We start from the raw sequence: 14706 nt of genomic DNA on the forward strand, positions 1-14706 counted from the left end.
GCATGCTCCAAGTTGTATTCCAACAAAAACTCAGTAACTTCAAATCAGGTAATGTAGCAATGTGATAACTTTGTGAGTTGTAAATGTTTTGTATTGCTAGTGGCAGGGTTGGGGTCAATTCTGAATTTCTGAATTCAATTCAAACAATGCATTTAAATTGAATTGGCCACACCCCACAGGAAGCATCATTTTAATTGAAGGAATTAGAATTGAATTCAAACCAATTCAAACCAATCAAACTTTCATGCTAAGACTGAGCATGAAAGTTTGATTAATTTGACAAATATTTTATCAGAAGTATATGCAACATATTAATGCAAAGAATACACATACCATTTCAAATATTAGTTTGACTATACAGTGCCTTCAAAGTATTCATACCCCTTGACTTATTCCACATTTTGTTATAGCCTTAATTCAAAATGAGTTAAATAGATTTTTTATGAAAAGTGAAAACATGTTTTTAGAAATGTTAGCACATTTATTGAAGTACAGATATCTAATTTACATACACTACCAGTCAAAAGTTTGGACACACCTACTCATTCCAGGGTTTTTCTTTATTTGTACTATTTTTTACATTGTAGAATAATAGTGAAGACCTCAAAACTATGAAATAACACATATGGAATCATGTAGTAACCAAAAAAGTGTTAAACAAATCAAAATATATTTTATATTTGAGATTCTTCAAATAGCCACCCATTGCCTTGATGACAGCTTTGCACACTCTTGGCATTCTCTCAACCACCTTCATGAGGTAGTCACCTGGAATGCATTTCAATTAACAGGTGTGCCTTTTTAAAAGTTAATTTGTGGAATTTCTTTCCTTCTTAATGTGTTTGAGCCAATCAGTTGTGTTGTGAACAGGTAGGGGGGTATACAGAAGATAGCCCTATTTGGTAAAAGACCAAGTCCATATTATGGCAAGAACAGATCAAATAAGCAAAGAGAAACGACAGTCCATCATTACTTTAAGACATGGTCAGTCAATACGGAAAATTTCAAGAACTTTGAAAGTATATTCAAGTGCAGTCACAAAAACCATCAAGCACTATGATGAAACTGGCTCTCATGAGGACCGCCACAGGAATGGAAGACCCAGAGTTACCTCTGTTGCAGAGGATAAGTTCATTAGAGTTAACGGCACCTCAGATTGCAGCCTAAATAAATGCTTCACAGAGTTCAAGTAACAGACACATCTCAACATCAACTGTTCAGAAGAGACTGTGTGAATCAGGCCTTCATGGTCGAACTGCTGCAAATAAACCACTACTAAAGGATACCATGAAGACGAAGAGACTTGCTTGGACCAAGAAACACAAGCAATGGACATTAGACCGGTGGAAATGTGTCCTTTGGTCTGGAGTCCAAATTTTAGATTTTTGGTTCCAACCCCCGTGTCTTTGTGAGACACAGTGTGGGTGAGCGGATGATCTCTGCATGTGTATTTCCCACCGTGACATGGAGAAGGAGGTGTGATGGTATGGGGGTGCTTTGCTGGTGACACTGTCTGTGATTTATTTAGAATTCAAGGCACACTTAATCAGCATTAATACCACAGCATTCTGCAGCGATTCGCCATCCCATCTGGTTTGGGCTTAGTGGGACTATCATTTGTTTTTCAACAGGACAATGACCCAGCACACCTCCAGGCTGTGTAAGGGCTATTTGACCAAGAAGGAGAGTGATGGGGTGCTGCATCAGATGACCTGGCCCCCACAATCCCCTGACCTCAACCCAATTGAGATGGTTTGGGATGAGGGACCGCAGAGTGGAGGAAAAGCAGCCAACAAGTGCTCAGCATATGTGGGAACTCCTTCAAGACTGTTGGAAAAGCATTCCAGGTGAAGCTGGTTGAGAGAATGCTAAGAGTGTGCAAAGCTGTCATCAAGGCAAAGGGTGGCTACTTTGAAGAATCTGAAATATAAAATATAATTTGATGGGTGAATAGTTATGCACGCTCAAGATTTAAGTTTTTTTTGTTTTAATTCTTGTTTGTTTCACAAGAAAAAATATTTTGCATCTTCAAAGTGGTAGGCATGTTGTGTAAATGAAATGCTTGCCATAACAAAATGGTTGAATACTTATTGACTCAAGACACTTCAGCTTTTCATTTTTTTGTTTTGTAAAAATGTTTAAAAAAAAACAACATAATTTCACTTTGGGGTATTTTGAATATCAATTTAATCAATTTTAAATTCAGGCTGTAACAATAAAATGTGGAAAATGTCAAGGGGTGTGAATAGTTTCTGAAGGCACTATAACTGATGTCAAACAGTATTTTCCTTTGTCATGATGTTAGATTGTTCCCTTCCATACTGCAGTGTTTGATATAATGCATTCTGGGAAATGTATTTTGATATTTAAAAACATTAAGGGAACTATGAATGATTATAGACAACCCACAACATGTTGTGGGTTGTCTATTATAATTCATAGTTCCCTTAATATTTGTCAAATGTTACAACCTTATGTTACATGGTATTGGTAATCATACATGATGTCAAAATAAACATTTCTATGGTGATGTGTAGAATAAATAAGGCATTTGAGTCTGAATTAATTCATTGAATTAAATTCTACTCCCTTTAATTCAAATTCTATTCAAATTCTGCATCCTGTGGGGTGTGGCAAATTCAAGAATTGAAATTAAATAGCAATTCACAACTCAATTCAGAATTGACCCCAACCCTGGATAATGGCTTATATCGTTTGTTTCATAACTGTGTGGTTTATTAATGTCTCCCAATCTCCAGTTACAGTATAATCTCTAATGACTATGTTCTGTTCAGGAGACAGAGATTCAGATTCCCATGACGGACCTGACAGAGTTGACAGAAGAGTTGAATAACAGCTCAGAGGCGGGTACTTCAATTAGAGGTAGGACACAAGGATGGATGGACGGACGGACATACTGTAATAAAGCTTGAGAGAATATTATTATATTAGGTGGGACAAGTACTGGGTTGGGCAGAGTAGTGTAGTATAGTGCATAAACAGGTATGGTCTGGCGTCAGAGGTCTGAACACACCAAAACAATGTAAGATATGTTATTAGACATTAACATTCATAGGACAACGTGGCCCATATGGAAAAATAATATTGACAGATATTTTAACATGTATGTACATGTATTTAATTATATGTAAATTACAGATATCTAAATATGTGTTTCAGCCTTATATGAACATACACTACCGTTCAAAAGTTTGGGGTCACTTAGAAATGTCCATGTTTTCGAAAGAAAATCATTTTTTTGGTCCATTAAAATAACATCAAATTGATCAGAAATACAGTGTAGACATTGTTAATGTTGTAAATGGCTATCGTAGCTTGAAACTGCTGATTTTTTATGGAATATCTACATAGGCGTACAGAGGCCCATTATCAGCAGCCATCAGTCCTGTGCTCCAATGAAGAGGCGACTCCAGGATGCTGACCTTCTAGGCAGAGTTGCAAAGAAAAAGCCATATCTCAGACTGGCCAATAAAAATGGCCAAAGATTAAGATGGGCAGTCTGAGATATGGCTTTTTCTTTGCAACTCTGCCTAGAAGGTCAGCATCCCGGAGTCGCGTCTTCACTGTTGACGTTGAGACTGGTGTTTTGCGGGTACTATTTAATGAAGCTGCCAGTTGAGGACCTGTGAGGCGCGTGTTTCTCAAACTAGACACTCTAATGTATCATTATTTAGCATACAAAAGAACACACTTCAACTTGCAGCACGCTCTATTTACAAACGTAGGGGAGAGGGCTAGCACTCCACTATCACTAGCTGTCCGGCTGCCCTACACAGCAGCAAACGACATCAACCTCCTCCTGTTAAAGTGAGTGCATCACGAATACTTGCAAGGGCTACGGAGCCCAACATTAATCAAAGCACCAGCTCCCCCGCCACGAGCTGCCTGCGCTATCGGCTCTACCTTATATCAGTTTCTCAGAGTCCCGGGCAGAGTTTTGCAAGCAGGCACAGGTGCGAGCAATTATTTCATGATTTGGTGTCGTCTTTCTTTACAAGCTGTCCCACATCTTCATCACAATGCCATAGAATTTCACACAGAACATACACAAGAACATGCGCTTGCATGCTTGGCCTTTAAGTAGGGCCAGTTGTTCTGGTTCGGTTTTGTGGGGGTTTTCTTTGACCGGTATTTCCAGCATTATCCACTAGGTTTGCTGCAGGTAGAAAATCCTAGGAAATGTTGTTAAATTGACACAAGCTGTCGCCAATCAATCAATGTTTGGTTGTGTGTGAGTGTTTTGTAGGGGGATCGCCTAAGCCAGGGAGGCGTAGCTCTATGAATCTTAATTGCACAAAGCCTATTATTTGTCAGAGAATACTGTTTGTATTCCCGCGACCGGGACTCAAACCCGGGTTCAGCGAGTGTCAAGCCAACGCGTTAACTGTTACGCCAAGAGGTCAGAATAGCTTGAATAGCAGAAGTGGGATGGCACTCGTGAGGCCATTGGAGAGGCTTGTACACGTGAGGGACTTAGTATAGTGAATTGTGAAGACACGCTATTCCCATTAGAAAAGGGGTAGGTAGCGTAGCGACCTTAAGCCAACACCTAGCGAGCTCATCAAGAGGTTCGGACCTCTTGGCATAATGGTTTAGGTGTTGGCTTGACAGTTGCTGGACCCGGGTTAAAGCCCCCACCAAAACACTCACCAAACACTCACACACAACCAGACATTGATTTATTGATTGGAGACAGCTTGTCAATTAAATAACATTTCCTAGGAATTGTTTTACCTGCAGCAAACCTAGTGGATAATGCTAGAAATACCTGTTTAAAAACTGAAGAAAAAACATGTCCCTACCTATAAATGACATCCTGTGAATGGGCATATTCAAACCTCGGTATGAATCTCTCATATCTTCTTTCCACCATCATAATTCACATTAATACATGAGCCTTGGGAAAAGCCAAACGTGTGTGACCTGACAAAGTATCCTCGGACTTGTATCCTTGCTGAGAGAGTCCTGTTGCTAGTAGGATGTCTGTCTATAGCTATCCTAGTACAGCTAAGTACTGATATAGTTATCCTAGTGAAAGTACTGCTATAGTTATCCAATGAAAGTACTGATATAGTTACTGTATCCCAGTGTACTGCTATAGTTGTCCCAGTCAGATGAATGGGACATAACCTTGCCCTGAGGTCACAGATTCGCCAACTGACAGTTATGCCATCAATGTATTATAAGAACATTTATTTCAGTCTCAGATGTTCCATTCACCACCCCCCACCCACCCTCCATCTAGCTCTCACAAACTCAGTCTGCTTCTTACATACTGCTTAGTATAGGAAAGGTTCTTCCCTTTCTTTCATCTCTGTGAAAAGAGAGTCTGGAACTATTTTAGAGTAGAGAGACACGTTTGTCCAACTGAGATGATTAAGATGTGGCGAAAAAAGTCAGACAGAGACATTATGACCAAACACACCTTGAAGGTACACATTGTAACTTCCTAAGGTCACAGGGTTTGTTGTGATAGAGATGGAGCTTTGGGTGTGACCCTGGTATAATTTGTCACACCACACACTTAAGGGAGAGGAAGAAAAAAACAGACAGAAAGAGAAAGAGAGAGTTAAAGAGGGGCAAGAGAGGAGCGAGAGCGACGCATAGAGAAGGTATAGCTGTTTATGCATGGTTCTAATTAAATATTGTCTCTAGGCAGTTTCCTAAAGATAGAGTAACAACATTAGCTGGGGGAGTTTCCTAAAGATAGATAAACTGCAGGTGTATCGGCGGCTAGTTTATGACCCCTATTTACACTAGATATGAATCTGTAACCCCTCCCTCTCCTTCTGACTGTGTTTATTACGTCTCATGTCCCCCTTTCCCCTCAACCCACCTCCTTCCCCCTTCCCCCTACCCCCTACCCACCCCTCTCCTAACTGACTGACTCTGTGCTTATTATGTCTGTCTGTTTTAGTGCCCCCCTACCCCTCTCCTCCTAATTGTGTTTATTGTTCCTGTGTTTCAGACGTTGGTCCCCAGACGACGGTTGTTCCAGTGCCCACGTCTCCGCCGTCTTACCCCTCTCCCCCATCACCCCCACTGTGCCAGGCCAGACCCCCCCAGGGTGCCCCGGTACCCCCCGTCAGGAGGTCTCAGCGCCAGAGGATCAGGCGCTCCTGCAGTGACCCCGTACTATTGGACCTGGCTGCCAAAGGTAAGGCAGGGTCGCACATACACGCACGCACACACACACACACACACAGCGGCCCCGACAGTCAAAGAGAGGATTACATCAACTTTATAGTTCTGGAACAGTCTGTCCTCAGTAAATCTACAGTCTCAGCGTGCGTGCGTTGTGTGTGTGTTTAGAATTGGAGTTTACAGTGGCTTGCGAAAGTATTCACCCCCCTTGGCATTTTTCCTATTTTGTTGCCTTACAACAGTGTATGAGATGTTGTGACAGATCATGTGACACTTAGAGTGCACACAGGTGGACTTTATTTAACTAATTATGTGACTTCTGAAGGTAATTGGTTGCACCAGATCTTATTTAGGGGCTTCATAGCAAAGGGGGTGAATTCATATGCACGCACCACTTCTCCGTTATTTATTTGGGGGGAATTTCTTGAAACAAGTTATTTTCTTTATTCCACTTCACCAATTTGGACTATTTTGTGTATGACTATTACCTGAAATGCAAATAAAAATCCATTTAAATTACAGGTTGTAATACAACAAAATAGAAAAAACTCCAAGGGGATGAATACATTTGCAAGGCACTGTAGAATCTCCTCACTCTCTTAAGATTGTGATTACATTTACAAACGTTTCCCTTGCACATATTCACATTTAATTTCTCTTAATATGATACCATTTGGCAGAGACTTACCTTCTGCCGACAATCGAATAACAGTGTCCATTCTCTTTTTACGTTTATATTTTGAGATACATTGTAATGAAAAAATATGAAAATTTCTTACACTGTGATCAGTAGGGTTCCATTCACCCATTTCTAGGTTTCCCTCAGAATCCTTGTCAGTCAGACCAATCAATATGTGTTGAAGAACTGACTGATAACAGAGGGTGAAAGAAGAGCAAAAGTTGCATTATGATACAACTGCACTGAAGGCAATTAATTCAGACTTTTTTGCAGTTTCACTTCTGATTTTAAAGATCTTGAAAATCTGAAGTCTCTCGCTCTCTCTCAATCTCACACACACACACATACACACACCTGTTCCCCTCTGCTGTTTATGATCACCAGGTCTGCTCCCCTCTTCAGACCGTCCTCTCTGCTCTCCTCCCAGGTTTTAGACTCTTTGGAGAAGTACAAGCTGGAGTTAAACTTCTTCCGTCCTTTCAGACAGAGATGAGAAAAAAAGTGAATTGCTTTCCCTTCATTGGAGTGCACAGTTAGCTGATCCTCCACACACACGCATGTACACTGTACAAACACACACACACACCAGAGGTGAAAGTAAGCCGGTACTGTCCGGCTTACTTTGGGGGTACGCCGTACCAGTAGAACAAGAGCCTATGACAATAATTAAAACAAAGATGCCAAGAAAACTGTAGGCTATTAAACTATTTACACTATATATACAAAAGTATGTGGACACCCCTTCAAGTGGATTTGGCTATTTCAGCCACACCCGTTGCCGACAGGTGTTTAAAATCAAGCACACAGCCATGCAATCTCCATAGACAAACTTTGGCAGTAGAATGGCCTTACTGAAGAGCTCAGTGACTTTCAACTTGGCACTGTCATAGGATGCCACCTTTCCAACAAGTCAGTTCGTCAAATTTCTGCCCTGCTAGAGCTGCCCCGGTCAACTGTAAGTGCTGTTATAGGAGGAATAATGGTCTGGGGCTGTTTTTCATGGATCGTGCTAGGTCCCTTAGTTCCAGTGAAGGGAAATCTTAACGCTACAGCATACAATGACATTCTAGACGATTCTGTGCATCCAACTTTGTTTAGGCCCCCAAAAAACTGTTTTGCACATGCAAGCGCGTGCACACATAGGAGCTACCGTACCGGGAAGAAATGAAATCTACTTTCACCCCTGACACATAAACAGACAAACATGACACTCTACTACTCACCTAGCCTGACAATAATTAGTTGTAGCTGATCACTCTTATGTCAGGTTGTTGCAACTGCTATCTGGTCCTGTGTTATTTATCTTCATTGTGCGAGAGATTTCTCTTTGTCTTCATTTTGCTACTTTTCTATACAGTATGTAGACCTATAGTTAAAAAAGCACACACTATACATAGAAGTCATTAGACTCACAGTGGGCCAGACGCAGGGAGATGTTGAGAGAACACACAGCAGTCCATAGCTGAGAGCCAGGGACCTGACTCTAGGGCCTGAGGAACAACGCATACATTACCATGGAAGCACCCTAACTAGGAATCATAACTCCAAAGACGTTTGACTAATTTGAATTCTTCAGAATGTCTTTGTAACAAGAGATACAAAGAATTCAGATTTGAAAAATGTCTTCTCTTTTTAGTGAAATAGATGCCTAGCTGTGCCCAAATGGCATTCTATTCCCTATAGAGTGCACTACTTTTGATCAGCCCCTGCATCACTGAACATGGTTGGAGTGGAGTTACTGACATCAAAAACTCATAATTCCGGCGTCCCAGACACAGATTAAGAAGTCCTTCACTAAAAGCACAACATGTACAGGATATTGTAACCTAACATAGACACATATGTACAATACAATCTTCTCTCTTACCAGATTTGTGGTCCACTTGTAGGTTTACTACTGTGTCGGTCTTCGTATTGACATACGTTGCTGGATCCTCAAAGGTTTGTTTCAACCTCATGGATCCTAGGGAATAGGGTGTCATTGATGACGCACACCTAGACTAGTGAAGTCATCACTGACCATTCACTAGTCACTTGTGATATCTTAGAAGAATGCTTTGTCATAGGCTAATGTCGTGTTTGATTCCTTAGAAGTGAGATCTGATCATCTACTCAGCATGACTGCAATAAAGACGTGTTTGTGTGTGTGATTGTGTGTGTGTGTGTGTGTGTGTGTATGTGTGTGTGTGTGCGTGCGTGTGACCTCCCTCATAGCTAACGCTTCCAACAGATGTCCAACTGCATGCCAGTGTACAGACACACTAACCCCCTATCACCCTCTCCTCCTCAGTATTAAGTTGTGAGGCGGCCACGCAGACCACCGAGACTTCCACCCAGACTTCCCAGTCCGCCCTGGCCGCCCAGTCCTCTCGGACCCAGACAGTGACCCTCCGGCGGGGAGGTAAAGGCCCTCAGCGGCCCCGGCCCTCCTCCATGGTGGACTACCAGAGCTACATACACACCCAGGAGCTGGTCAGTAGGTTCCTGGAGCAGCCGGCCCACTGCAGCCTGACCCCTGAGGTCCAGGAACTGGTGGACAGCATCCGCAGTGTGCTGCGCTCCGACCAGGAACACATGGAGGAGGCCGTACGCTGTGCCAGCTACATAGAACAGGTATAGAGGCTAAATAAAACAGGTAGAGGATACATAGAACCAGACCTGGGACAACTATAGTTTTACCTATGCTTCGTGGAAAAAAAAAAAAATAATGGGGGAACAAATAGACTACAAATGACTTTTTTACTTTTTTAAACTATTGAATACAGATCTCAGAAAGTTACTACTTTTTCTAAACTATTTGAATACAGATCTGAGAACGCAACTACTTTTTTTTTTTTATACAGATCTCATGAAGTGAATACTTTTCTGAAGCTATTGGGTTTGCTGCCTTCAACTAATGGCAGGGCTGTATCTGCAACTGCATGTTGAAGATATAAATAGAATGAATAGCTAACAAAATCTCCAATCTTTCTTAGTCATATTTGATCTACACAATACTTTTCTATCTGAACATTCTGTAAATATCTAGTCTCCTGAATGTCTATTGCCCCAGGTGTACATAATCAAGTCAAACCAATGAACCAATTATATTTTGTACAGATAAGTATAAATAAGTTGTGACACTCATCCCACACTCAGTTTCCCAAACTCGGTCCTCGGGACCCCAAGGAGTGCACATTTTGGTTTTTGCCCTAGAACTACACAGCTGATTCAAATAATTAACTATTCATCAAGCTTTGATCATTTGAATCAGCTGTGTAGTGTTAGGGCAAAAACCAAACCATGCATTCCTTGGGGTCCCTAGGACAGAGTTTGGGAAACTCTGAATTAACCAATGATATTTTGCTAAGATAAGTATAAATATGTTATACAAAAGCTATTTTAAAACATTGCAAATAGCAAGTTGGATTATTAGCTAAATCAACTTCTAACCTCTGTCCATCTGAGGGCAAGTGTTCTTATTTCAAACACACACTATACCACCTTTAAAAGGATAGATTACTCAGAATACAAACTAACACATTTTCCCCCTACCTTGGCTGTAGTTCATTACATTTTTTAAATATTCTTTAAATGGGATATTTTGTTTCCTTTCAACACTTAGCCATATTTTGTTACTGTTAGCGTTCTCAGTAACACTTAACATTAAACTGTTCTTGTGCCTGTGTAATAAAGCTGTAATTACTTTTGGAGCAACATTTTATTAGCATGCTACATCATTCTTTGGTTATTGCATAATGAGCTGAGAGTTTTTAAGTACTGTACACAAGGAATAGTGACTGTTCCTTATTCCACTTATGTAATAACGCCATTATTATGCCATTATAAAGCCATTTCCAAAGTCATACTTAACAACAATGTTGCTATTGTAATAATCACAAAGTTACTACACATGTATAAGAACTTGATGTCAAGTGTTACTCTATTAAGTGTCTAACTCATTATGAAAATATATGTGTTAGTCATTTTGAAGCTGCAAAAGTGGCCTACTTTAATGGTGAGGTGATTCCATGTCCCTCATGTATTTAATTGTAGGCTATACGCTATATTAAGATTCATATCTGAGAGCCCTCCAAACCATGTGCTAATGATAATATATTTAGACAAATTCAACTAACTGTTGTAGCTTTTGGTTTTCAAAATACTTTCAAAGATGATTTGGTTTTCTGAGACCTGTATGAATATCAAAGAAAATAGTTGCCTTTTAGTTTAAACTCTATATAAACTATATTCGTCTACTTCAAGTATTTGAAAAGTTGGTATTTTCAAATAAACTACAAAATACAACTATTTTCTGCACAGGTCTCCATAGAACAGGTAGATGCTACATAGAACAGGTAGAAGGTACATAGAAGAGGTAGAAGGTACATAGAACAGTTAGAACAGGTAGAGGAGTGGAGGATGGAGGGAGAGGGGGTGAGAAGGATGAGTAGGTGAGAAAGAGGAGATAAGAAGAGATACAGTTGAAGTCGGAAGTTTACATACACTTAGGTTGGAGTCATTAAAACTCGTTTTTCAACCACTTCACAAATGTCTTGTTAACAAACTATCGTTTTGGCAAGTTGGTTAGGACATCTACTTTCTGCATGACACAAGTAAGTTTTCCAACATTTGTTTACAGACAGATTATTTCACTTATAATTCACTGTATCACAATTCCAGTGGGTCAGACGTTTACATACACTAAGTTGACTGTGCCTTTAAACAGCTTGGAAAATTCCAGAAAATTATGTCATGGCTTTAGAAGCTTCTGATAGGTTAATTGACATAATTTGAGTCAATTGGAGATGTACCTGTGGATCTATTTCAAGGCCTACCTTCAAACTCAGTGCCTCTTTGCTTGACATCATGGGAAATCAAATTAAATCAGCCAAGACCACAGAAAAAAAAAATGGTAGACCTCCACAAGTCTGGTTCATCCTTGGGAGCAATTTCCAAATGCCTGAAGGTACCACGTTCATCTGTACAAATAATAGTACGCAAGTATAAACACCATGGGACCACACAGCCGTCATACCTCTCAGGAAGGAGACGCGTTCTGTCTCCTAGAGATTAACATACTTTGGTGCGAAAAGTGCAAAACAATCCCAGAACAACAGCAAAGGACCTTGTGAAGATGCTGGAGGAAACAGGTACAAAAGTATCTATATCAACAGTAAAACAAGTCCTATATCGACATAACCTGAAAGGCCGCTCAGCAAGGAAGAAGCCACTGCTCCAAAACCGCCATAAAAAAGCCAGACTACAGTTTGCAACTGCACATGGGGACAAAGATTCTTGGAGAAATGTCCTCTGTCTGATGAAACAAAAATAGAAGTGCTTGGCCATAGTGACCATCGTTATGTTTGGAGGAAAAAGGGGGAACTTGCAAGCCGAAGAACACCATCCCAACCGTGAAGCACGGGGGTGGCAGCATCATGCTGTGGGGGTACTTTGCTGCAGGAGGGACTGGTGCACTTCACCAAATAAATGGCATCATGAGGAAGGAAAATTATGTGGATATATTGAAGCAACATCTCAAGACATCAGTCAGGAAGTAAAAGCTTGGTCGCAAATGGGTCTTCCAAATGGACAATGACCCCAAGCATACTTCCAAAGTTAGCCAAAAAGGCTTAAGGACAACAAAGTCAAGGTATTGGAGTGGCCATCACAAAGCCCTGACCTCAATCCTATAGAAAATATGTGGGCAGAACAGAAACGGTGTGTGCGAGCAAGGAGGCCTACAAACCTGACTCAGTTACACCAGCTCTGTCAGGAGGAACGGGCCAAAATTCACCCAACTTATTGTGGGAAGCTTGTGGAAGGCTACCGGAAATGTTTGACCCAAGTTAAACAATTTAAAGGCAGTGCTACCAAATTCTAATTGAGTGTATGTAAACTTCTGACCCACTGGGAATGTGATGAAATAAATAAAAGCTTAAATAAATCCTTCTCTCTACTATTATTCTGACATTTCACATTCTTAAAATAAAGTGGTGATCCTAACTGATGTAAGACAGGGAATTTGTAATAGGATTAAATGTCAGGAATTGTGAAAAACTGATTTTAAATGTATTTGGCTAAGATGTATGTAAACTTCCGACTTCAACTGTACATTTGAGTGAATTTATGTGTGAACTATCCCTTTAAACTGGGTCATTATATCCTCCTCTCCTCTCCAGGTGATCACAGTATCAGAGAGAGCAGCAGCCCCAGCTCCAGCCCTCCCCCAGCCCCTGTCCCTCCCCAGGCCCCGCTCCAGACCCTCTGCCCCCCTGTTGGACTGTTCCTCCCAGACCCTGCCCCAGCCCCTCCAGAAGAGACCCGGACTGCTGCACCTCAGGAGCTGTGGGGACCTCAGCACCTTCACCTGGGTGGAACAGCAGCAACTAGAGGCCAGGCAGGGTGGTGGCTCTGGCTCCAGGTCCTGGTCTAAAGCTGGGTCTAGAGCGGGTTCTAGAGTCGGTTCTATGTCGACGGCACGGGCGGGCTCACACCTGGATCATCATGAGCGCCCCCACAGTCTCATAGGGGTGTTCAGGGAAACTGTGCTCTGATGGAACCCTGTTATCCCACCTCAAAACCTCCCTAGCAGAGACAAAATGGTATGGTCCACTGGGGGAAATCAGCCCATTGACTCCAAGGGAAGTGCGCCTACTAGTGGTGAGGTTTGGGACTGCCACTGCTAAAGCTAGTGGAGAAAAGCCATTCTAAAGAACTCTGAAACAGAGTCCCACAGACTGCAAGTACTAGCCTTTGGAAAGGCTGCGTGTGAGTGTGTGCCTAAGTTGTGTATGAGAATGAGTCTGTATGTTTGTACATGTAGGTTGGGGTAAAGTGGCTATGCATAGATAATAAACAGCGAGTAGCAGCAGTGTAAAAACAAAGAGGGGGGGGGGGGGGGGGGAATCAGTGTAAATCAAATGGCCACCCGGACTATTTACACTGCTGCTACTCACTGTTTATTATCTATGCATAGTCACTTTACCCTAACCTACATGTACAAACTACCTCGACTAACCCCCGTACATTGACTCAGTACCGGTACCCCATGTATATAGCCTCGTTATTGTTATGTAATTTTATTGTGTAACCTTTTATTTTGTACTTTAGTTTATTTAGTAAATATTTTCTTAACTCTATTTCTTGAACTGCATTGTTGGTTAAGGGCTTATAAGTAAGCAATTGTATTCGTAAAATTTGATTTATGTGTGTTTTTTTATTTGTGCTGTGCTAATACTGTTGAAGTTTACCGGTATATGTACAGTACATTTTACATTTTAGTCATTTAGCAGACGCTCTTATCCAGAGCGACTTACAGTTAGTGAGTGCATTCATTTTTCATACTGGCCCCCCGTGGGAAACGAACCCACACCCCTGGCGTTGCAAACGCCATGCTCTACCAACTGAGCTACACGGGGCCATACAGATGTTGTTTGCATTGTGAGAGATTATCTGGGCCACCTTATACTGAGCCATAGAATGAAAGGTTTCAAAAAAGGTCTGTTGGTTGCGCCTGTTGGTCTGCCTTGTACGGTACTTGCGTGCGCCCGGGTTGTGCCTGTTTCCCAGTCTGCCCTGTCACTTGATTTACATCATCATCAATATTCGGTCTGGTTGGCTGATATGTGCAGCAGCAACACTGTAGTCTGTAGCTAACCACCATATACTAAAATATCCACACAAGCCACTTGCCAGCCATACAGTGAGGGAAAAAAGTATTTGATCCCCTGCTGATTTTATACGTTTGCCCATTGACAAAGACATTATCATTCTATAATTTTTATGGTAGGTTTATTTGAACAGTGAGAGACCGAATAACAACAAAAAAATCCGGAAAAACGCATGTCAAAAATGTTATAAATTGATTTGCATTTTAATGA

General features: G+C 41.3%; 1 protein-coding gene across 1 annotated transcript in view; it reads left to right on the forward strand.

Annotated features, from left to right (window-relative positions):
* The window catches only part of fam189a2 (family with sequence similarity 189 member A2), a 47991-nt gene extending 34328 nt beyond the window's left edge, over positions 1–13663 (forward strand). The window contains exons 7-10 of the mRNA XM_084177202.1: positions 2796–2883; positions 5990–6178; positions 9135–9457; positions 13006–13663. Of these exons, the coding sequence (XP_084033328.1) occupies positions 2796–2883; positions 5990–6178; positions 9135–9457; positions 13006–13380 (975 nt within the window). The 3' untranslated portion in view covers positions 13381–13663. The remainder of the gene's footprint in view (positions 1–2795; positions 2884–5989; positions 6179–9134; positions 9458–13005) is intronic.
* Positions 13664–14706: the final 1043 nt, after the last annotated feature.

The sequence above is a fragment of the Coregonus lavaretus genome (assembly GCF_964263955.1).
Source record: "Coregonus lavaretus genome assembly, chromosome: 14".
In the NCBI taxonomy this organism is placed as follows: domain Eukaryota; kingdom Metazoa; phylum Chordata; class Actinopteri; order Salmoniformes; family Salmonidae; genus Coregonus; species Coregonus lavaretus.